This window comes from Gekko japonicus, unplaced genomic scaffold, assembly GCF_001447785.1.
Source record: "Gekko japonicus isolate JY-2015 unplaced genomic scaffold, Gekko_japonicus_V1.1 scaffold898, whole genome shotgun sequence".
Taxonomy (NCBI): domain Eukaryota; kingdom Metazoa; phylum Chordata; class Lepidosauria; order Squamata; family Gekkonidae; genus Gekko; species Gekko japonicus.
The window spans coordinates 420,891-446,484 of record NW_015160238.1 but is presented as its reverse complement, the minus strand read 5'-3'; the positions used below and the strand labels follow the sequence as shown (position 1 = coordinate 446,484).

At 43.0% G+C, this 25,594-nt stretch overlaps 1 protein-coding gene across 1 annotated transcript in view; it reads left to right on the top strand.

The window, feature by feature from the left end:
* Positions 1-6,417: 6,417 nt before the first annotated feature.
* The window catches only part of LOC107112006 (eyes absent homolog 2-like), a 124,389-nt gene continuing 105,212 nt past the window's right edge, over positions 6,418-25,594 (top strand). The window contains exons 1-3 of the mRNA XM_015413066.1: positions 6,418-6,526; positions 20,153-20,201; positions 21,739-21,881. Of these exons, the coding sequence (XP_015268552.1) occupies positions 6,418-6,526; positions 20,153-20,201; positions 21,739-21,881 (301 nt within the window). The remainder of the gene's footprint in view (positions 6,527-20,152; positions 20,202-21,738; positions 21,882-25,594) is intronic.

The following is a 25,594-nucleotide window of genomic DNA, read 5'->3' as shown; positions in this document are numbered from 1 at the left end:
CCCTCTCCCCCCCTCCTTTGTCTCCTTGAGCTCATGGATTTGTTTGTGTTTTGAGCTTAATACTACATATGCTGGGCTGCAAGCCAAAGTTTGCAACAAATCGGACAAACTTCGGTAGGCAACTAGCTGTAGTTAGTGTTAAGATGGCTACATATACAATGCTAACGATACTTGGTTCTAACACTTGAAGAGGACAAAGCACCCATAAGCCTGAAGTGGTTGGCAGTGGTCCCTTGGAGGTTGCTCAGACATCTCTCCAACTTGCACTTTTGAAGCAAGAGTTCCAAAACGCACATCAGCAGGTACTGTGGAACAGAAATATGAGACAACCAAGATATACATAGTCCAGAGAGCATGTTCCTTTTTGCTTATTGAGTAGATTGCAGGAGTCACCTTAGTGCCATGTTCATAGTTACTAGGTGGATTACTTGAGATGCAGTATTCTGTTTGTTCTGAGTCTGAACTAAAAAGATGACTTTCAAGAAGAAGTGTTTTAATTGTCAAAAGTAATACTGTGTGTGTGATGCAAAAAAAAGCCCAGTGCAGCAATCCCCAACATGCTCCTGCCAATGTGTTTAATGGTGCCTGCTTTCTTCTTTCCCAAAGCAAACCAGTAGGTGCTTCAGAAGAGTCCATCACCTTTCTTTTTTTCTTTTAATTTTTCTTTTAATGTTCAAGATAGGTTGTCGAAGGCTTTCATGGCCAGAGTTCATTAGTTGTTGTAGATTTTTCTGGGCTACATGGCCATGGTCTTGGCATTGGAGCACCGATATTTTTAATAACTGTATTATGTTGTATTATTGTATTTTTATACTGTTCTTACTGTTTTAATCTGGCATTTATGCCCTTGTTAGCCGCCCTGAGCCTTCGGGGAGGGTGGGATACAAATCTAAAGAATAATAAATAAATAAATAAATAAATAAAATTGTAGGACCTAACGTTTTGCCAGCAGCTGTGACTGGCATCCTCAGAGGTATAACACAGAAAGATGGAGTACTCTATGTTTCAAGGTGAGAAGAAAAATGGTAGGCAGGTAATTTATATCTACTCAGGAAGGTGGGGTAGGGCTGAGTCATTATCTTGCAGGAGTTCCCCAAGCTGTGATATTCTAATTGAGGAACTTTCCTGAGGAGGTTCTTTTGCATACGGATTGGCTGAGCACAGCTCAAAACACTTGGATTTTTTTAAAAAGTCACATTTTTTATTTAATAGTATAAACAATAACTGATGAAGGTTAGAGCAGAAAGTGCCAAAGCAGGATTACAGCTGAACATCACAAAGACCAAAGTAATGACTACTGGGGAATGACACTGCATTAAGGCTGACACTGAAGAAATTGAAATTGTTAAAATTTATTTATTTATTTTTAAACACATTTTATTAGGATATGGTAAACACAAGTCAATATATATCAAACACTTTTATACCCATATATCCTACCCTCCTACCCTCCCCCCCCCCCGTTACCCCTCCCCCTGAAATTGAAATTGAAATTGTTAAAATTTATTTATTTATTTTATTCTTTTTCTACCCCGCCTTCCCTACCAAGGCAGGCTCAGGGCAGCTTACACGAATGCATAAAAGTACCATTAAAATCAATTTTAAATTTTCTATTCCTTGACTCGGTCATCAATCAAAAGGGAGACTGCAACCAAGAGCTCTGAAGGAAACTGGGAAGGGCAGCCATGAAGGAGCTAGAAAAGATTCTTGCTGGCGACCCAGATCGGGATAATTCATGCCATAGTATTCCCCATTACTATGTATGGGTGTGAAAGCAGGACGATGAAGAAAACTGACAGGAAGAAAGTTGATTCATCTGAGATGTGGTGCTGGAGGAGGGTTTTATGGATACTGTGGACTGCCAAGAAGGCCAACAAGTGGGCTCTAGATCAGATCAAGCCTGAACTCTCCCTAGAAGCTAAAATGACGTAACTGAGGCTATTGTACTTTGGTCACATCACGAGAAGACCCGAGTTAATGCTAGGAAAAGTTGAAGGCAGCAGGAAAAGAGGAAGATCCAGCATGAGGTGGATTGACTCAATCAAGGAAGCCACCGCCTTCAGCTAGCAAGACCTGAGCAAGGCTGTTAACGATAGGACATTTAGGAGGTCATTAAATCATAGGATCTCTATAAATCAGAAGCAACTTGACAGCACTTAACACACTCATAAACAATAAAAAAGAAACCTATAACTGCTGTCAGTACCTGTTCTTTTCCCTCCCACCCCATTTTGTTGCTTGTTGACACCAATAGTAAACTAACAAAATTGTTATAACATCAACACATCATCTTATACTTGTTTGATTTTTCCCCAACTCAGAGGCTTTTCTTCCCCAAAATTCCTCCATAAAACTGCTCTTTTTGTCTCCCTTGCCGAGTCCTGACTAATTGCAATGGTTTAATAATGGTAAGATCCCAAACTTTGTGAAGCCAGTCATGCTCAGATGGGCATTCTGGCTTCTTCCACTGCTGTGTATGATCTCTAAGGCCCTAAAGAGATCTTGGGCATAGTTATCTTGAAGACTGCCACCACCTGTATGAACACAGCCCTAAGCTGAGATTATGTTTTGATGCCCTGCTTTGTGTTCAGTCTTTGTGTAAATCATAGTGGATGACGTGTAGGGCTCTTGTGACTGGTGTGTTAACCCCTCAAACTCTGCCCTGGGAACTCCCTTTGGTTACCCTGCAACTCTCTTGCGTATGCCTACATAAGGCGCCCTTGTCTAGGAATGCCTTTGGCTGCAGTGACAATTGAATGTTCTTTGTGCTTGTGCTGACATTCCGAGGGGAAGGGTTCTTTATGCTCCTATTACAGGTTTTGGAGGGGACTAATTACAGGGGGTTTGTTGGATTCTGTTGATTATCAGGTGTCTTCAAAGCAGAGACATAAAATTTCTGGAAAACTTGAAGCCATGGTGTGTGTCTGGGGGGGATCACACAGCCCCAAGGGAAATGCTGACAAAAACGGAAATAGATCCAATACTTCCTTATCAGGGCTAAAGTTCTTTTACTGCTTCACAATAGGATGCAACATTCATGACTTGTCACATAACATTTTACTATTTGACAGAGGGCTGTATTGTAAAGCTCCCTAAATTTTCCATTTTTTTTCCCCACCAAGAAAAAAAGAATGTCTTCAGTGAGGGAAATTATTCTGTGATTCCCCTCCCCTTTTCTTTTTCCTGGACCTACTAGAGGGTTTCTGGACAGAGTCTACCGGGCCATGATAACAAGTGTAAATAAATAGTGGACTTTTAAATCTATTTCAGAACTGTAAAATGTCAGTTGTTCTCTCCCCTCCCCTGCAAACGTAATTCTGAGAACTAGAGTGAGGGACGGGTCTCTCCATCCTCTGTGCCATCTGTTACCTTTCGGCTCCTAAATGTTAGATCTTTATCTCTGAGGAGGTAGTTGTCTGCAGCCTAGGTAGCCGAACAAAAGCTTGTCGGGGTAAATAGAAAGGTGAGCTGGTTCAGGCCCTGGCTTGGAACCTTCCATATGCTTTTAATCCGTCTGGCAGCGGTGGGGGCCTTTTGAAGTCGCTCTCCTCCCCTCTCCAGCTTCCCCTGTTGCCCAGCTGTCATCTCCCAAGATCTGCTCCCTGACACTGCTGCGGAGCACTCCTCTAAAAGCACAGTCATGTTTTTCCTTAATGTTCTTAGCCTCCGGGGACATGGAGTGACGACAGGAGTAACAAATGGTGCAATCTGCTCTATACAGCTGTGAGAAGGGGGGGGGAGTAGGATGGGGAGGCAGAAGATGCACGTATAGATTTTATTTTCCTGTACAGCTTGCATTGGGTCCGACTCTGTTGCTACACAGGATATTTGACAAACCAGTAGTCTTTAGTATGTCTGTTGGTAGCCGCATGGACTCTACTCTTAGGTCTCTGCTAGGTTTCAGCCATTCAGTATACTTTCAGTAGTATACCTCAGCCTGGAGAACGTAGAGTAATAACAGAGTGCCTCTTAGCACAATGCAGAGTGATTGCTGTTCATCGCTATTAACTGCAACACTGCAGTATACTTTAAACATCAGGGGTAGAACGTCTAGGTTGGAGAACAAGCCCTTCAGGCCAATTTGAATCTCTGCTCTCTTGTTCTGCAGATTGATTGCTAAATATTAGCCCATCCTCCTGTTTCCGTGAACATAGATGCAGCCTGCGTGGACGTGAGGTTACCTGAACAAAGTCTGAATCTAGTGGCACCTTTAAGACCAGCACGCACATGTCTTCAGATACAAATGGTGCACACAAAAGTTCATACCTTGAATAAAACTTTGTTGGCCTTAAAGGTGCCACTGGACTCAAACTTTGTTCTGCTGCTTCAGACGAACACGGCTACCCACCTGGTGAGGTCACCTTTGTAAGAAGGAGCCAACGCATGTTCTCTTTATGAATGAAACCGTGGATCAGTACCTGGATAAATGTGGTGTTTCAATCACACATTCAGTTGTACATTTCTTCAGTGTAATACGAGAATTACTCAACATATGTCTAGAGCAGGGGTGGCCAAACTGTGGCTCGGGAGCCACATGCAGCTCTTTCACACATATTGTGTGGCTCCTGGAAGGGTGGCTGGGGAAGCGAAGGGGAGGCATGCCTCCCCAGTTGGTTTTCCCTTCCCCAGCCAGTGTTCCTCTCCCTGGGTAGGTTTGAGATGGGGGGGGGGAGCAGAGAAGGAAAGCAACTTTAACTTTAAATGCATTCTCAAAGCCACCACTACCACCGGCTTCAAGAAGGCATTTGTCTCTTTAAATCCCTTCTCCAAGCCGATCTAGCTGGTGTGGGTGCATGGGTGTGTGTGTGTTGGAGAACACATTTAAAGTTAAAGTTGCATTCTTTTCACCTCTCCCTCCCTCCCCCCATTTATTTGCTTTCTTTCCACCTCTCTCTTTCTCTCTCTCTCTTCCCCCTCCTCTCTCCCTCCCCCATCCATTTGCTTTCTTTCCACCTCTTAGACAAATATCATTAGCAAACAATTAAATATCATTGGACAAATAAATATTGTCAATAACTGTTTTTATCCCCTTTGTTTTTATTTTTGGCAGACTCATTTAATGTTAATAAAAAGCAAATTTGCATATTTTCCAGTAAAAACGGGTGTGCAATATTTGTTCATATCTTGCGGCTCTCAAACATCTGACGTTTATTCCATGTGGCTCTTATGTTAAGCAAGTTTGGCCACCCTTGGTCTAGAGAAAAGTCCAGTATGGACTGTATATGGATTGTATGGGCATTCACTGTGACTTGTGAACAGGGCTACGATTTTTGTTAAAAACAGCCTCAGTAGTCTCAGACACCCTAGAATGCAGGCAGTGCTAGTCCAGTTCTTATAATTAGCAGACTGGCAGTCTTTTTCATGTGGTAGAGGAACAGACATGTACCTGTCCCATCCTTACAATGGAGCATGAACAGGTGTTCAGTGGTGAACAACACCAACAAGTCATTACAGATACCAGTCTTTGGAGGGCCACATAATGCTAAAGCAATCAGAAATTCACCCACAGCTATTAGTGCTCTGAGGTCTGTTCTAGCCAGGCTAGAGAACAAGGGTGGCATAACGGGGAAAGCATTGGATTGGTAGAGCTGGAAAAGGAGGGGCACAATGGGGGAAGCATTAGATTGGTAGAGCTACAATTACAGTTCAGTGCATGATTCTATCGGATTTCACTGGATGAGACAACAGTGATGTTGCAGTTAATTTCATAGTTAATTTCACAGTTAATTTTGATAGTCCAGGATAGTTCAGTTGCAACAGATCTTGGAAGTTAAGCCGATCAGCCCTGGTTAATACTTGGATGGGAGACCACCAAGGAAGTCCAGGGTTGCTGTGCAAAAGCAGACAATGGCAAACCCCCTCTCAACATCTCTTGCCTTGAAAACCCTTACAGGGTTGCCATAAGTTGGCTGTGACTTGATCCCCCCCCTCCGCCAATCCCATGTAAAAGCTTTTAAATCTTCTGCCACCATTTAATGCCATCCAGACCCTTTGACTTCCATTCCTTTACCAGACTTTTCCATAATGCTGGCTTCTTTGATGCTCCCGTGCACATTGGGAAGGCAACCCTAATACTAAATATGTGGCGTTTGCTATTGATGGCATTTAAAAGATACATGAATTTAATCTCCTGATGGCAAAATCCAGGAGGGGGGGGGGATTTAATCAGGTGGGCATAATCTCCAAGGGAAGTGAGTACTTGATTTTTAATTCTGTATTTTCCCTTTGACAAAAAAAACTTTTTGCGCAAATGTTGTTTATGTGGAATTTATATGAAGCCTGGGTTTAGGTAATCAGCTTTAATGTTTATACTCCTAGGGGGGGGAAAGTGGAATCATTAGCAAGGGTGCATAATTAATGAATAAATTAACTGGGTTTCTTTCTTTTTTCTTTCTTTTTTCCTCCAGGTATAAGGAAATGCTAGATCTCGTGACGTCACCCAGTGTGACTGTAAATAGAGAACAACCTGATAGACTGAAGCTGAATCTTTCTAACACTTATGCCACAGTTCCAGATGACATAGAAGGTAAGCCCGCGGTTCTTGGTCATAGTTGGTTAACTTCAGGTGCCTTTAGGCGGGGTGTGTGTGTATGTGTGTGTCTAACTTGGAAAGGCAGGCAAGGCCTAAGTTAGGAAGAATTATAGTTTCAAGGTGCGTGTCTGTTTTCTTAACACATCAAGCAAAACTAATTATTTCCTGGCAATCGCTTTGCTAGTGATGATTTTCAGTGGAAGGTGTATAGCACATGTTGGAAGGTGCTATAGATTACTGGGAAAATGTATACTTTGGACATGAGAGGCCCTGGAGTTACTCCCCCCCACCACCATCCAGGCAGCATTTTCTCTTGAAAGATAGCAATGTTGTTGTTGTTCAGTCACACAGTCGAGTCCGACTCTTTGCGACCCCATGGACAAGATCACGCCAGGCCCTCCTGTCTTCCGGCGTCCTCTGAAGTTTGCTCAATTTCATGTTCGTTGCATCTGTGACACTGTCTAACCATCTCATCCTTTACCGTCCCCGTCTTCTTTGACCTTCAGTCTTTCCAAGCATCAGGGTCTTCTCCAGTGAGTGCTCCCTTCTCATTTGGTGGCCAAAGTATTTGAGCTTCAGTTTCATTATCTGGCCTTCCAGGGAACAGTCAGGGTTGATTTCTTTTAGGATTGACTGATTTGATCTTCTTGCAATCCAAGGGACTCTCAAGAGTCTTCTCCAGCACCATAGTTCAAAAGAATCTATTCTTTGGCGCTCGGCGTTCCTTATAGTCCAGCCCTCGCAGCCATACATGACTACTGGGAATACCATTGCTTTGACCATGCGGACTTTTGTTGGCAGGGTGATGTCTCTACTTTTTATCATGCTGTCGAGGTTCTCCATCGCTTTCCTCCCAAGGAGCAGCCGTCTTTTAATTTTATGACTTTATGACACAGTCCCAGGAATCTGATATCAAATTGAGAGGACTCTGCTCAAATTAGGTTGCCGGGTGGCCACCAGCAGGGCATGGGGCAGTAGGTTTGCCAGATCCAGGTTGGGAAACTCCTGGAGATTTGAGGATGGCGCTGGAGAGGACAGAGACCGCAGTGGAATCATACCGTGCCACAGAGTTCACCCTCCAAACCAGCTTTTTTACCAGAGGAGCTGGTCTCTGTAGTGTGGAAATGAGCTGTTATTCTGGTGGTCCCCAGGTCTCACCTGGAGGCTGGCATCCCTAGCCCTAATACTGTAATGTTGCTTTCATTCATGCTTGGCAGTGTCAGGCCAAGATAGACCATTAGTCTGATTTTTCTCAAAAAGTTTTTTTGTTTGTTCACACCTTTTGGGGCAGAACATGGCTGAAGATGGAGATACCTGTAATATCCGGACAGTTTGTGATAATGAGCCTGATAAGAGCAATTTGTAGACCAGCTTCAAGGAGGTCTTCTTGACTGCAGTTTTTAGATATGCATCTGACTGTTGATGTAGCAAACTGTCGTCTTTTCTCCACTGCTGCTCTACCTGCATTGGCTCATAGGTTCCTTGATATCTTATAGCTAAACCTATTTATTTGTTTATTTATTAAATTAGGGTTTTTTTTATCACCCTTCCCCACTTGCGCAGGGCTCGGGGCAGTTCACAACAGGAAGGATAGGTAAAGGTAAAATGCTTTTTGCTCACATGTCTTTATAGAGCCCTAGGATTTACTAATGTACATGATCTAATTGACTCACTTGCATGGGGGCAATACTTATTCTTCTGGAATGTGTCCCTGGCAATTTATCTATTCATTTATACCCCAAGTTTTCTCCCCAGTGTGGACCCCAAAGCAGCTTGTGCCGTGTCTTCTCTTCTCCTAATTTTATCCTCGCAGTCTTGTGAGCTAAGTTAGGCTGAGAGAGAGTGCCTGTCTCAGTGTCACCCAGCAAGCTTCCATGCAGAGTTGGTATTCAAACCAGAGTCTCCCATATCCTAGTCTGACACTCTGGTCACTTACCCCACACGGTCCTTAATTTACCTTTGGAGAAAATGGTAAAAATACATTTTAAAACCTGGTAGCATGCATATACACTAAGCGTACTCACTTCCAGTAGAGGTCATAACTGTTTTCCCTCTATTTTTCAGTCCCTTACTGAGTTGGGGCTGGATGCATCCATGGATTGTGGTCCATGTGTCAAAAAAATGGCTTTGCTGCTGCCAACATCCATATCTGCCTTTCTGGGTTTTAAAGGTTGCCGGATGTGTTGGAATTTTGGCAGTTCTGTAATAAAGACAGCCTGGTCCAGTGTGAGGTCAACAGTCCATTAATATTCCTATGTTTTGTAAAAAAAAAAATTATGATCAGCAGGAGAAGACCATGCATTTAAAGCTTAGGATAGCGAGCTTTGGATTGAGGACGGAGTACTCAAGGATATTTCTGTTTGCATCTGTTAAATATTGCATGATTGTGCTAATGCAGCTACTTATTTACGTGTTGGGAGTGGGACTCTGTGCCTTTAAAACACACACACCAGAAAACAGATGCTGACGCTGTTGCAATAATTGCTGAACATTTGTTTAACACACTCACACTCACTCTCACTCTTCTGAGGTCTGAAGCTTCATACTTGGCAGGTATTAAGGACACATTCTTTTGGCGGTTGAGGTTAGGGGATGGAAACTTATCTGCCTTCCCCCCCCCTTTCCATCTTCTCTCTCCCACCCCCAGTCTTTTTTCATACAGTCCAAATGAAAGGAAAAGGAATGTTTTGAATCTGTTTTTAAAATTATTGGCAAGTGATGCAACTTAACTAGTTCTTGCTAGTACAATTCCAGTTACTCTTCGTTGCGGTTAGGAACCAACAACCTTCATGTTGGAGAAGAAGCAACACCAGCTTATTAACTAACCAACAGTGTCTTTGGAATCTTTGAACAAAGTTTGAGTCCAGTGGCACCTTTAAGACTGACAAAGTCTGATTCTGGGTATAAGCTTTTGTGAGCATGCACACTTCTTCAGATACGTACACCGATATCTTTATAAGGTATTTACAGTGTAGTACAAACCACGGCCATGATCCTTTCTGGGGCTTTTAAAACTCAGCAATACTGAGCTTGGCGGACTGGGAAGTGCATCTGGCCAGTCCTTCCATTAGTAAGTAGGTGGGTAGGCTATAAGTAAGGTGGGTAGGCTGTACTCTCTAGCAAGTTAGGTTTCTGAGATAATCTATCATTGCATCCTCAGTCCTATTCTATGTCCTTCTTTCATGTTACTGTGAGCCCTAAATTGGTGGTGCTGGATTATGAAAATAATTGTGGAATAACTTATTCATCATATGCATGAAAGGATAGAGACCACTGGTGGAAAACCAGCTCCCTTTTGTCTTGGCCCTCCCATGCATGTGTTGTTAAATCTCACAGAGCAAGTATACTACGGTTAGTCTAAATCTCACCAATGATATATACCAATGTTAGTCTAAACTGGCCTGTTACAGTTGGATCCTTAGTGGTGTCTTCGTGGAACTTCCATATTGAGTTAACTGGTTTATTATTGATAGGGTAGCCATTTCGTACCACTTTGCACGATATTTCATAGTTAGTGTTTGGAAATCTTTAAGTCTAGCAAATACAAGGAATAAATAAAATGAGATAATCCTGTGTGTATGCTGCTTTACATCAAACAATGGTTCTTCAAGGCGTCAAGCAGAGGCCTTTCCTGGTCTTGCAGCATAAGACCCTCTTCTTCAGGTTGGAGATGTTGGCATTTGAACTGGGGTTCTTGTGCTTGTCAAGCATGTACTTGAAAGTTTCCCGGTTCAATCCTGAGCATATCCACTTTAAGGATCTCTGAACCATTACCAGTCAGGCTAGGCACTGTTGGGCTGGATGAACCTATGTTCTGGCTCCATATAAGATGAAAATGTCTTCATTTTCATACGTTGATATGCCTTGCACTCCTTAAAGAGATGTGGTAATGAATGTGGTAATTAAATTAACCATGTGTTTTCTCCAGTTTCTTTCTTCCTTCTACCTTGCTGAAATAAAACTGGTCTTGCTAGCAGTGATCCTTTAATCCTATCTGTGTGTCAGCAAATGAGAGCCATGTGGGTGTAGTGGTTAGACGGTCAGACTAGGATCTGAGAGACCCAGGTTCAAATCCCCACTCTGCTATGGAAGCTTGGACCAGTAACACATTCTCAGCCTAACCTACCTCACAGAAAGGTGGGTGCCTTCAGTATGGTTCAACTGAACTTCAGGACTTCCTGATACATTTATATATACAATCTATCTTATTTTTTGTTAAAATATTTGCCCATGGCCTTCCCTTCACCCCAAGGCAGCTATTGGAGAAATGCTTGGTTTGTTGTATTGCCTGTAAGCTCACTTTTGGCCCAGGGGTAGGATGTAGGGATGGGCACGACCTGGGAAAATGGAGGTTCATCTTGGTTCATGGGGCTGCATGAACCGTGAACCTTCATGGGCCTTTCTGTTCACCGAACTGGTTCATTTTGTGAGATTTGTGAAGCTGCCCCCAGGATCTGCATGCAGTGGGGAGGTCTCTTGCCACTGCACACAGACCTGGCTGGGAGGCTTCTCCTGCCTCCCTGGATTTGCATGTGGTGGGGAGGTCCCTCACTGCTGCATGCAAACCTGGCTGGGAGGCTTCAAAGCGCCGGGCAGGAGAAGCTGCCCCCCCCCAGATCTGCATGCAATGGGGAGATCTCTTCTAAGTGGGGGGGGAGTGAAAGGGATTGCTGAAATGACTTGCATCTATTTTAGCCTAACAACTGACGGGCGCACCAGCCCCACTGTTAGGCTGAAATACATGCAAGCCATTTCAGCAATCCTTCTCACCCCACCCCCTCGCTTCTCACCATGAGCCCCATGAACCTCTGAAAAAATACATGGAGGGTCGTGGGAGGGTTGTAGATAGGGATGGGCATGAACCTTGGTTTGTGAACCGCGACTTGATGATTTTTGTCACAAATTTAGGTTTGTGATGAGGTTTGTGCCCATCCCTAGTAGGGAGTTTCCAGATCGCTGCCACTGGCTTCCTAGACAATCTTTAAAAATCACTAATCTCTAAGCATCAGTGCTATAATATTCAGATGTTGGTTATCTTGTTAATACAAGGGCTCCAGCTATCCAAACAATTAGTCATGGGTTTCAGCCCCCAATCAGTTGCTTTTACGTATACATGATTTTTCTCTCATGTGGCCAAGAACTTCAAATTCATCCAATCAAATTTAAGGCCCATTAATTTCAGTGGGAGAGATTTAACCACATTCCTAGATCTTCCATTGAAATTGATGGCTGTTGTGTTATGACTGGATTGTGCCCTTCTATTTAAAAACAACAACAACAAAACACAACCCTGACAATCCTTCTCACCCCACCCCCTCGCTTCTCACCATGAGCCCCATGAACCTCTGAAAAAATACATGGAGGGTCGTGGGAGGGTTGTAGATAGGGATGGGCATGAACCTTGGTTTGTGAACCGCGACTTGATGATTTTTGTCACAAATTTAGGTTTGTGATGAGGTTTGTGCCCATCCCTCCTCCTGAAATCAGTGGTTCTGGAGTGGGCAAGCACTTCTCATCTTCCACAGTGAAGACGGAGGCAAAAAATGCATTTAGCTTCTCAGCCATTTCCCTATCATCCTTCAATACTCCTTTTACCCCTTGGTCGTCCAAGGGCCCCACTCCCTCCCTGGCTGGTTTCCTGTTTCTAATGTATTTGAAGAAAGTTTCATTGTTGGTTTTTACGTTTTTTGCTATATGCTCCTCATATTCCCTTTTTGCCTGCCTGACCTCAGACTTGCATTTTATTTGCCATAGCCTGTGTTCCGTTGAAATTGATGGCTGTTGTGTTATGACTGGATTGTGCCCTTCTATTTAAAAACAACAACAACAAAACACAACCCTGAAATTTAGCAGTTTTTCCTTTTTAAGATGATTCCATAACCATAAATAAGCATCTTTTGAATATTTTGTATACATTTTATTTCAAATTTAAGTTGACAGTAGGAAGGTACATATACAACTGCTATGATTTTGCTGAGAGATCTCTCTGTAGAACAATGGTAAGGTGTAGTGGTAAAAGGAAGGTTCTTCCAAAAGGTAACTAAGCCCCCGGTCACACGGCAAAGTTGCCGCGGGAGAGGCATGGAAGGTGGGCGGATTATCTGGACACGATCATACCCCAACATCTGGGAAGTGGAGCACACCGCTTACCGCCAACAATGCACATTTAAAAACTAGTACCTCCAAGGTACTAGTAAACGTTTGCCACAGGCTGCCTCCAAGCGCCCGTGGTGTGATCGCGCCAGCGCGCGGTATTCCCCTCCAGTCCCTCGTTTACCCGCTGGCGCCGAGGGAAGGACCCGTGGTGTGCCGCCGGCGCATCTGATTGCATAATCGCGGATCAAACTGCGCCGGGGCAATTAGCCACGCCTCCACCCGCGATATCCAGCCCGTGTGACCGGGGCCTATGGAGACTATGCAATCATAACAGTTCTTTCCTACAAAAAACATAAAGCTTCAACATTAAAAAAAAAATCTCCAGGGACATTAAAGTAAAGTTTATAGTAGTGAAATTGCTTTTGGATCAGGTAAGTCCCTTGTGAAATTTTCAGGAGTCTTTATCTGTTTCCCATCATGCAGCAGTTGTTACTAGATATCCATAACATAGAAAGTAGATAGTACAAATTTGGTTCAGTTTAGCATGAGTGTGTGTGCGTGTGTGAGAGAGTGAGTGAGTGAGGGAACTAACCAGAAGGTGGAAATCTAGAATTTTAAACTTCTCAGGTAGCTTTTCCCTACCTGATCCTAAACGTGTTTACTTAGAAGTTATGTAGGCTAAATATTATCTTGTTTCCTAACAAATGTGCTGAGATTTATCAGGCATAATAGTGGTATCTGATAAAGGGAGATTTGACTCTTGAAGCTTATACCCTGGAAATCTTGCTGAAGTGCTGCCGGACTCAGGCATGATAGCGGTATTAATTTTTGCTTCATAAGAAAATATAGGATTGGATCCACTAGGGGGAGGGGCCATGGCTCAGTGGTAGAGCAGCTGCTTGGTGTGCCGAAGCGCCTAGGTTCAATACCTGGCATCTCCATCTAAAAGATCTGACAATAGGTGATGTGAAAGACCCCTGCCTGAAACCCTGGCGAGCCAATGCCAGCCTGAAGAGACAATACCTATTTGATGGACCTTTAAATCTTTGATATACTGCCAGCTTAACCAAATCCCCTGTCTTAATCAAACAATCTGTTTTCTTGGGTTTGGGGTTGTCTTTTTCAGTACTGCACAAACATGAGCCTATATGTTGCTAATATATCAAATATCACTTCCTGATGTTCCTTTGGGTTCATTGCAACATAACTTGGCAGAAAAGTTAGTGATTTATAAGGAAGACTACTGTTTAACGTTTTCTGGTATAGTATTCATAACCATCTTCCAGAACTTCTGTGCTCTAGTACACTCCCTCTCAACAGAACCAAGTTCTGCTAGAGGGCCCCTGTTATAGGCTTAAAAAAAAAAAAATTGGTGCCGGAACTCTCAAGAGGGAAATGAAGTTTGCAATCTGTAAACTTGAAACTTCATTAACTTTTAAACATTTTTAAAAGAATTTTGTCGGAGTGATTCTGGAACTCTGTTCCGGCACGTTCCCCCAGAAAAAAAGCTCTGCTAATTCCAAAGTGTGCCCCCTATCTGTGGATACTAATATCCATTGATTGGGGCCACACTTATGTTAAATAGATGTTTCTGTAAACTTGAGGGACCGCCTAGGTTTGCAGAAAAGTCTGACTAAAAAAAAATTGAGAGTTTAAATTCTGCCCCAAATAAAGAAGTGTTGTCTGTGCATGTGCAAACAATGCACTTACCTTTGAAAGTCCCGTTGGCAGCAAAGCTGCTTGTAGGTTCCTTGTCTTTGCTAATTGCCACAGTGTGAGGATGAGCCATTTTTGGACAGTCTTGCTTAAACTAACGCCTGTAAACTAACATAAAGTAGTGAGCCATCTCAAGCAAACAAACAAACAACCTTTATTGGCATAACAACCAAATTATAACAGGGAGGAAAGTGAGCCATCTGAATATAAAATCTTCTGTACATTTGCAATAACCTGTAGATATTTTGGTAATCAGAGCTGCTTGTGGGTTCCTTGTCTTTGCTAATTGCCACAGTGTGAGGATGAGCCATTTTTGGACAGTCTTGCTTAAACTAACGCCTATAAACTAACATAAAGTAGGGAGCCATCTCAAACAAACAAACAAACAACCTTTATTGACATAACAACCAAATTATAACAGGGAGGAAAGTGAGCCATCTGAATATAAAAACTTCTGTACATTTGCAATAACCTGTAGATCTTTTGGTCATTTATTTACATACAAGGGATGAACAATCCAACTGCAATATCAGAGCAAAACAGTTTGGAAAACATAGCTTTCCAATCAGGTATAATCAGATTTTCAAAAGAAGATAGCTCTCCCAATGGCTTAAATCCTAAGCCTTGGTTCTGTTTGAAACCCCTCTTGGTCCATCACTGTGCAGCAATTTCCCCCAATGCTAGATGCTTTTCGACCCACTGAAATATGTTGGTCTTTTATGACTAGAAACTGCTAGTACCAAGGGAATGCAATCCCACAAGGCTTAGAATCAAAGCTTTTTATCACCTTTTTTGTGCTTTCTTATCTGAGAGATCAAAAAAGCTCTTTACTTGCAAATATTGAGATACAGACTCTGTCGTCACTTTGCACACAAATGTCATCATAGGAAGTTATCTTATTATTGATCTGATCTTTATGACATGCTAATCCAAAGTTCTTCCCATACATGAAAGCTACCTAATATTTTTTGTCTTCCATAGCCTTCATTCCAGAGGAAATAGCATTGACTTGCCAGAAATCTACAGGGTTTCATTCCTTTGCAGACAAAAGATAAAATTCTGAAAAAGCAAAGTAATTCTGATGTTAGAGAGATCATGGTTTAAAAGCTTGTATAGCTTTGGAAAAGAGAGCCTCAGTTCATATGTACTAATTTCTTTCAGGCAGAATCTTAGGGCCAGACTACATGATACGACCAACAGAAGTAAGGTCATAGGTGCATCACTGGACTCGCAGTCAGACGTACATCAGGGGAACTCACCTTGTAAAGCACACATTCACTGGGCACTGTAAAAGGGGGGAAAGGGCTGTGAGTGGGCTTTTTAAGTGAACAACTCCATTTTGAATGGAAGAAATAGATCTTTTTAGTCTTTTTTAAAAAATTGATTCTTGCAAATTGCAGCAGTGGCAGGTACCTTGGGGTTGATGGAGAGGCTATGAATTGGATTTGTCCTTGCATGTTTTGTTGTGCTCTGGCCGGTTTATACCATATCGATTAGAGCAATCATAGTGAAAAACCATTGGGTTGGGTCCAGGGTAAAAGGGGTGGAGTAATTTTCGCTAATTCTTTCTTCCTGCTACACATTTCAATCTGCTGTTCTTGAACTAGGAAACAAAGAGTTAAAATAGTACAAGTTATAACCATATTGGAGCAGGTGAGTTTAGTCAGAATGTGCCTATAGAATCATAGAGATGGCAGGGACCTCCAGGGTCATCTAGTCCAACCTCCTGCACAAGGCAGGAAATTCACAAATACCTCCCCCTCCACACCTGCAATGACCCCTGTTCCACACCCAGAAGATGACAAGAAGCCTCCAGGATCCCTGGCCAAACCGGCCTGGAGAAAAAATGCTTCCTGACTCCCAAGTGGTAATCGGCATTTCCCTGGGCGTGTAAGAAAGGGCCACAAGAACTAAGTACTGAGGAAACCCTTTCTGCCCTCCCTCTCATGATCTGCCTAAGTTCACAGAATCAGCACTGCTGTCAGATGGTCATCTAGCCTCTGTTTGAAAGCCTCCAAAGAAGGAGAGCCCCCCCCCCCCGAGGAAGCCTGCTCTTCCTGATGTTTAGCCGAAAACTCTTCTGATTTAATTTCAATCTGTCGGTTCTTGTCCGACCTTCTAGGGAAACAGAAAACAACTCTGTACCATCCTCCATATGACAGCCCTTCAAGTACTTGAAGATGGTTATCATATCACCTCTCAGTCATCTCTTCTCCAGGCTAAACATACCCAGTTCCTTCAACCTTTCCTCATAGGACTTAGTCTCCAGACCCCTCACCATCTTTATTGCTCTCCTCTGGACATGTTCCAGCTTGTCTATATCCTTCTTAAATTGTGGTTCCCAAAACTGAACACAATACTCTAGGTGAGGTCTAATCGGAGCAGAGTAAAATGGTACCATCACGTCACGTGATCTGGACACTATACCTCTGTTGATACAGCCCAAAATCGCATTTGCCTTTTTAGCAACTGCATCACACTGCTGACTCTGTGGTCTGCTAAGACCCCTAGATCCTTTTCACACATATTACTGCCAAGACAAGTCTCCTCCACCCTATAATTATGCATTTGATTTTTCTTACCTAAATGCAGAACTTTACATTTATTCCCACTGAAATTAATTTTATTTGTTTTAGCCCAGTTTTGCAGCCTGTCAAGATCATCCTGTATCCTGACTTTGTCATCTACCATATTTGCTATCCCTCCCAATTTAGTGTCTTTTCTGTATCATTCCAATTTTAGTATATGTGCTGCTGAAGCACATATCATCTGCAAATTTAATAAGCATTCCCTCTGTCCCTTCATCCAAATCATTGATAAAGATGTTGAACAAAACAGGTCCCAGGACAGATCCTTGAGGCACTCCACTTGTCGCTCCTCTCCAAGAAGATGAGGAACCATTCACAAGCACTCCTTGGGTGTGATCTGTCAACCAGTTACAGATCCACCTAACAGTCATAGGATCCAAACCACATTTTTCCAATTAGTCAACAAAAATTTTATGTGCAATAATATTATGTGGAAAAATCAGCATTTAATCTGAAAACAGAACTCATATGTAAAAGTACATATTTGCTGCATGAATTATGAGAATATCAAAGTTTGCAAGCTATCATGAGGCCATCTAGACCAGACATCCTTCTCCTTTCTTTTCTTTGCAAATTAGGGATCCAGTGTGGCTTGCCGCCTTGAAGAATCGTTGCTTGTTGTAACTCATTTATTATGTGTGGCATCTTTATTTTGGCATGGTGGGGCAAGCATGCTTTATTTAAAATTGAAGATTGTGTTTTTGGGGAGCTGAATTCTGGGGAGGTGTACCTGTTTTCCCTCAAACACACAGCTGAACTTTTCAAAGGTGGAGGGCTATATAGCTTGGTGGTAGGGCAAGTGTGAGATGGGCCAGTGAATTTTAAGCATATGTGTGATCTTGATAAGTGGCAGTTCCAGGCAGGGAAGAATCAGAGGTCACAATAGGAGTGTGGATGTTTGCAACTTATCTTTGCCTCCTGGTGTGAGATAGGTAACTTCCAAGAGAGACCCAGCAATAAATACAGAAATCTTCAGTAGTAATATGCATTGGATATTTTAAAAAATGTTCTCACAGGGCTGTATAGAATACCAATGTTAAACGAGCCCATAAGACTGTTCCCTTTATATTTAGATTTTCTGTGTATTTGCATATTTCATTAAATAAAAGCATGTTTGAGATGTTTAATTCACTACCTTATGAATTACTGAATAAACGGAAGCTGTCTCATTTTTGGTGATTTCCTAATGAGGATGAGCCTCTTGCTCTAATGCAATGCATCCTTACAGAAAATATGGATCACTCCCCATGAGTGTCTCCTGCTCAGCAGCTGTAGAATGAAAAGCAAATAAAATTAGCAACAGGGGTTTGTTTCTCCCCTTATCTACAGGCATGAGTTCTCATCTGTTCTGTTTGGGTGTATGTTAAATTGAATATCACAGAGCAATAGTCTGAGAAGCCCTTTCTGAATGTAAATATGGGCTCTCTGGCCCTTGCACAACCTGAGCATTGGTTCTCGGATAGAAACATGGCCTTAAGTGGCCTTCTGGCCTTTGTACAAATGCTATGCCTGGTACGGTTAGCCTAGGCTTTGGTGTATTGTATGATGGTCAAGGTGGAAGTATCTGTCTAGACCCCTGAGGCTTTTACAGTAAAACCACCCCATCTCCCAGTTGCCAGTGTCTAGGGTGGACAGCCTCCAGGTGGGGCTTGGAGATATCCTGGAATCACATCTCATCTCCAGATGACAGAGATCAGTTCGCCTGGAGAAAATGGTTGGTTTGTGGACTCTATGGCATTATAACTGCTGGGGTCCCTCCTCTCCCCAAACCCACCTTCCCCAAGCTCCACCCCCAAATCTCCAGGAATTTCTCAAACTAGAGTTGGCAGCAATCCTTCAAGTGTCTGTGGAACTTGGTGTAGCACAGTGATCAACAAACTGAGATCTGGAAAGCTGCTGTTTCGTCTCTCATCTCTGCATCAAACTGGCTAATTAGCCTTTGGTAGGCCCCGGTCACACGAGAGGATTAGGGCCGGGAGAGGGATGGATCGGGGACGGAGCAAACGGGCGCGATCCCACCGCAACATCTGGGAAGTGTTGCGCGCCTGTCCCCGATCCGGCCCTTCCAGCAATAATCCGCAGCAAAAAAGAACCACCTACCGAGGTGGTTCTTTCTGAACGGCCGCATGAAAGGCGGCTGTGGGATCGCCGGCGCGTTCTTCCGCCGGCGCATCCCCGGGTCCTGGCCGAACTGCGCATGCTCAGACATGCGCAGTTCGGCAGCCTCCCGTGGCTTCCTCCCCGGTCTCCCCGGCATCTGATCGTGCCGGGGAGCAATTGCACGGCGGCTCACGGGATCTGTATGATCCCGTCGCCGTGTGCCTATTTTGGTGCACTTTGCCCGTTCTTTTTGTCCCTCGTGTTGCAGGGACTGTAATTACTCATTCTGTCTCCACTTCAGCCCCCTTTCTGCAAGGTGGGGATAACGGCTTGTATCCAGTAATATGCAAGCAGAAACATGAATGGACTTAGCACACTTCAGCTTGTGTAATATCTGGTGCTTCCTTCCCTGTATTCTATAATGCCCAGAGATTAACTTCTAATATGTATTCATCCCTAGTTTATTCAGCCCCTCTGCTGAGCAAAGTTTAAAGCCTTCCTGTAGTTGAAGGAGCCTTTCTACATCTCAGGTGGCTCTTCCTCCAACAGAAGAGCCACTTAAGTTGGCAGAAGGCGGAAGAGCCTGTATGGTGTAGTGGTTAAGAGCAGCAGATCTGGAGAACTGGGTTTGATTCCCTGCTCCTGCACATGAAGCCTGCTGGGTGACCTTGGGCCAGTCACAGTTCCCTCAGAACTCTCTTAGCCCCACCTACCTCACAAGGTGACTTTTGTGGGGAGAGGAAGGGAAGGTGATTGTTAGCCACTTTGAGACTTCTTAAGGTAGAGAATAGCAGGGTATAAAACCAATTCTTCTTCTCCTCTTCCTCCTCCTCCTCTTACCAAGCAGAGAAGCTGAATACATCCCTGAATAAGGCTACCAAGCAGAGTGGCTGAATACATCCCAGTCTAAGGCCCTTTGTGCCATTGACTACTGTTGCATTCAATCCATGGTTCACTGAAATCACTGGACTTTAAGATAACCCAGGTCCTTATAAGATCTGCTTGAGTTGCCAAGCTTTTGGTTGACGTCCAAATTAAACAATGATCTTGGAGAACAACTAAGATAGTGACCAAGTTTACTGTAGCTGGCGTTGTTAAGTGTGCTTCTTTTGTTTTGTAGGTGACACCAAGACTGCACCCCAGTGTCCTCTTCATCTCTGCTCTACAAAGTAAGGATGCATGACTGAGTCTCCAATTGTGGAAAGCATTAGGTATTTTTTAGGGATGTCATGTTTGAAGAAGTCAATCTAAAAAGTGGCATGAATTTGCATCTGAATACTTCCAAAGAATAAACATACTCTTCGAGAACACTTAAATTTGGGTCCAGTATAATCTAACTGTTCTGCGACATACCAATATGGCCGTCCTCCGTTTACTCCTCGAAGAATCTTTGCTAATGCTTGTGTGTGTCCCAGCAGGTACCCTACCAGAAAAGGCACTTGTGGCTTCTTTTTTTCACCAAGGAGGGAATGCCTCCAAATTTATACTTGCCATCCACTGTTTTGGGAAACAGCTTTTTAATCCCCCCCCCCTAAATCTGCTACAAATTAGTGAGTAGCATCTTTTTAAAGGATTTAATTGGCCTTGACTTATTGATTCAAACATTTTTCAGCCCAGACTATGAGTGCTTGAAGTTCTGTTTTAGACTGAAAGCAATCTGATTTGGACAGCAATCTGATATGTGCAAAACACATGCTCAGCTGAAATTTAGACACCAGCTTAACTTGGACATCGGGCCAAACCATGGGCTAGGGCCTCATAGTGCGGTGCTGGAATTTTCAAATAGTAGTTTGCCACCAGCTGGCAAGTTATAGATAGAAACAATGGCTGCATCCAGGTTTCATGAATAAAACTTTCGGTTTGTTTGAGAATGAGCCAGACTCGCATGCTTCCTCCCTTGGACTAACACAGAACGCAGAACTTGCAAGCTAAGAAGAGTTCAGTTGTGATGTGGGGATGTCCAGTTGGACATTTGTTGTGATGTCCAGTTGTGATGCTTTAACAAATTTTGGTTCATTTTGTCCGAACACGTCAGGATTCTGAATGATCATTGTCAGAAACACTGATTTAGTAGCCTGTTATGTATCTGCCTTTGTTTTCAGGTGGGCCATGTGTTGTGGATGTTAATTTAGCTGAATATTTGTCTGCCTTATTTAAAAAAGTTAAAAGACTGTGGTGTGTGTGTGTATGATGCACAGATACTAGCTAAGAAGAGCTGTGCACAGAATGTGCTGCAAAGTGGCAGATAGTATCCCCTCCAGAGTTCAATCTTTGATAAGCAATTATTTGTGTGAGCAAAGGACAGTAAGCACACTTCTACAGTTCATACGGCATGCATTTATATGTATCCCTATGAAGAAGTATGCTTGGATTTTTACTATTCCTTTTTCTCACTATGGGTATTGCCAGTCATGTTCCCAAAGCATTTATTGTGTGTTTAACAAATCTGTATTGCATGACCTTGGTGCTGTACTAAATCAGTCTAGGGTCAAACTCTGGCTAATTTACAGTGCTTCAATGCCACAGCTGGGATGCTTCCACAATTCCTTTGAATGTTTCAAAGTAGTAATTTAGAACAATGGTTTAAAAGCGTGACTTGGCAGGACACTAGACATAGTAGCTTGAGTCAAATGGAAATTGTTAAAATCATCTGTTTGTCTTAGACTATTTCTCCTCTTGATGGTTTTCTTTTCTTTTTCTTTTTAGACACTATCCCCATATAGTAACGGTTCCATCCTTCCCAACAATGGCCGCATATGGACAGACTCAATATAGTGCAGGAATCCAGCAAGCTGCTACTTACACAGCATATCCACCACCTGCACAGCCTTATGGGCTGCCTTCCTACAGTGAGTAATGTACTAGTTACATGACTTTGAAGTTGATTTTATAAAAAAACATGTATGTTTCTCGAAGTGTACAATTACGCACATTCTTCATCCCCTCCAAAATACTGGCAGACAATACTGATGGTGTGCAATTTTTGTTGCTGGGTGGTATGTAGAGAGCCAAGAACTCTCTATACTGCAAAGCTCTGGATAGATGGTACAACTTACATTTTACATGTATATTCAATAAGCTTTTTTTCAGGCATACATTGGAGCAGAGTTAATACAGAGCAGATGTTTGTTTTGAGACCCAGCAGCACTGTTCTCAGCAACCGAGATCCCCGTGTGCATACAACATAGAGCAGCCACGCTTCATCCAGTATAAATAGATATCCTTTAAGACATATTTGGAAGGGGGGACAGCTTCCTTTCTCGATAGAAGCTTCTAGTTTATAGACGGGTGCTGTAGATGTTTTTGCAGCATGTAAAGAGCATGGTGTTCACGTGCTGCAGAAGGAATGGGCCAAAAGGGTAGGATGTTCAGCACCTTCCACAGTGCTGGAAGTATTGGTGGGTCCTTGCAGTAGTGATGCAAAACAGCACCAGGGAATGGTAAAACACAGGATAAATGGGCACCTCCAATGTACTGCGCTTCTGCAAGGTCTTGGGGAAAGTACTGGCAGATCTTAATGTGAATCAGGTCTGTGTTAGCTATGTTACCTTGCTTTGAATACCACACTTCAACCTGAAAAAAATTGAATAAGAGTGCCTCTCGGCACGTGCAGAGTGATTGCTGTTCTTTGCTGTAACTACAACAGTGCAGTATTCTTCGAAGAACAGGGGCGGAATCTCCAGGCCCAAGAACAGATCCTCCAGGCAGACTTGAATCTCTCTCTCACCTGTAAATGCACTGTTGGCTACCTTTTTGGAGAAAGCAGCAATAATGCCTCCTTTGCTCTTTGGTGCTTGATTGCAGGCTGAGCCACAGGTTTGCTACTGGGCCAGCAACCCTCTTTATGTGATGGAGCAACCAGCGCCTGCTTCTCCTGTCTGTGCAATCTAGTGTGAAGGCAGGGTTACAAGTAGCTATTGCATGAGCTGATCCAAACAGAAGAGGCTGAGGACAGGTCAGGGCTTCAACTGGCATTGGGTAATGTGGATTTGTCAAACTAGATATCTGGAAACATATTGTCAAGGGTCAATGATGAGTTTGACAGCAAGATGACAGAGAAGGTGCCAGGTCCTCCTAATCCATTAGGTCAGTTAGCCATGGAGGTAATACACTTATCAGCTACAGGAAATTTCTATGTAATTGTTAAGTGTCACCTGTGAGAACATCCAAAAGGCTAGTTTTAGGCACCGGCAACTCCTCTTGCTCCTTCAAAGTGTGGTGGTCATGTAATTGTTCGCCAGACAATTCTATCCTTTTATCATCACCCTTAGAATTAATTTTAAGAATACTTTAATTTATTGTATTTATTTCCATCATTTATATCCCATTTTTTCCCTAATGGGAAGTCAAAGCGGCTTATGTCATTCACCCTTTCTCCTTTTTATCCTGACAACAAGCCTGTGAGTTAGGTTAGACTCTAAGGGTGTGTGACTGGCCCAAGGTCACCCAGCAAGCTTCCATGGCAGAGTGGGGATTCAAACCTGGGTCTCCCAGATCCTAATCCAACACTTTGCGCACTACAGCACACTGGCTCTTAATGCCACTTTAAAATGCCTAAGTTCAAAAATTTCTGGAGCATGCCCATCTAATTAACTATTGCTTGATTATGTCAACAAACGCATATATTTAGTGGCTTACCAGTTTAATCCGTTTATGACTCTTTATGTTCAGTCTCTGTGGAAAAGGCCTCCTTTTCCAGCACTAATGTCTATCAGTACAAGAAGAGAAATGTTTAAATTTGGGGGGTTTGGAGGCATTTTGTGCATTTATGACTCTTTATGTTCAGTCCCTGTGGAAAAGGCCTCCTTTACCAGCACTAATGTCTATCAGTACAAGTACAAATTTGGGGGGTTTGGAGGCATTTTGTGTGTGCTAACAGCTGGTCCTATGCCAAGAAAAATGCTGAACAGTTGTCCTCGTTAGCAGCAGGGAACAACCTGACTATTGGCTACTGGCTGGGGTCTTTTAGGGCTTGCACAAACCAGGCCCATGTGCTGCTTATAAATCCTGTGGATTTACCTATTTCCTTTTTTAAAAAATTGTCTCCCTCACCCATCAGTAATGCATGTGATACTGTCCATTCTGAAAAATCCCACCTGGCAGGCAACCAAGAACAATGAAGTGGGTTTTTTTTCCTTCTGGCACAAAAAAGAAAACTATTCCCAATTCCTAGACAAAACGGAGAACTGTGTGGAAATTAATTTGGTGCCAAGTTATTTCTCTGTCTGACAACGGGCTTCTAGAAAGAGCCTGTCACTGAAAATTAATCGTGGTCAGGGCTGCAACTGTTCGAGCTTTTGCATGCATGTTGCTGATCGTAATCAAAATACAAATGTCGTGTTATGAAAAGCAGTTTCTCTTAGTCATACACTCACAAAAATCCTACCCCAAGCTACAACAATGGAGTCTGGCATAATAGCACATAATCACTCATTCTTGTTTAAACAAACTGGCTTGCCAGTGGAATGGGACCTTATCCTTTGGGTAATCTGCCCCTGGGCATTCGGCTCAGTTCTCTTTCTACTTTTAAATGGTTGTGAAAAACCAAAGGTGTCTCTACTCCCATCATTTTTATGGAGGGCAATTTTGGGGCAATCACCAGTAGAATCCATCATGTTTCTAGGCTGAAACAGAGGCTTGTGTTCAGTCTGCATCATGCAATAATATCTGGTGAGCTCTGGATGCCCTGGGCAAATGTCCAGTTCATGCAATCTTCCCTAGTCAAGAAGAGGAACTGAACCTGCTTCCTGGGACAACTGCTTGCTCAGTTAGTCCCCCTCCCAAGCTTGGAGGGTGTGTGTTTATCAGTTCCTTGTAAGTCCTCCTCTTGGCATCTAACTGTGGTGGGAGGTGGGAGAAAACAACACCATAAAATTGCTACGGGAGCTTATAATTATGAACACCCAGGCGTGTGTTTGTTATCTTGACCTTAATTATACTATACCGGCAGTCCAGTCATAACTATTTTTGATCAGGTGTATCCTATTGATTGCAGTTGTATTTATTTCCCATTGAGTGTGTAGTTTCCACAGCCCTAAGCCAAAAAAAAGTGTATGGGACTGATAAAATCTGAAGTTGGTTAACTGAATTTCAGGAATGACCTTGATGCTGTTTTGCTTGGCCTCAATGAAGGCTACAGAAGTCTGTCTCACTGTGGTTATTGTAACTGTTGTTCAGTTTTCATGCTGTATTTCTAGCATATGTCCATTGAACAATGTCTGCTATGTCTGGACAGGCCTGACTCTGATATCAGCAGAGCTAGTGCATTGAACTATAGAAGGATATTGTGCTATTGTAATCATTCACCTCCTAGATTATGTAGTCTGGATGAGAAAAACCCAGAAGGTGAATTATTACAATGGAGCAGTATCCCATGATCAGTGGATCCAAGCTATTTCTTCTTCTTTTTTTTAAGCACTGTGTCTCTCTCCTTGCTGGAGATCCTGACTAGAGGATTCCTGCTCAGTATCCCATGATCAGTGGATCCAAGCTATTTCTTCTTCTTTTTTTTAAGCACTGTGTCTCTCTCCTTGCTGGAGATTCTCACTAGAGGATTCCTGCT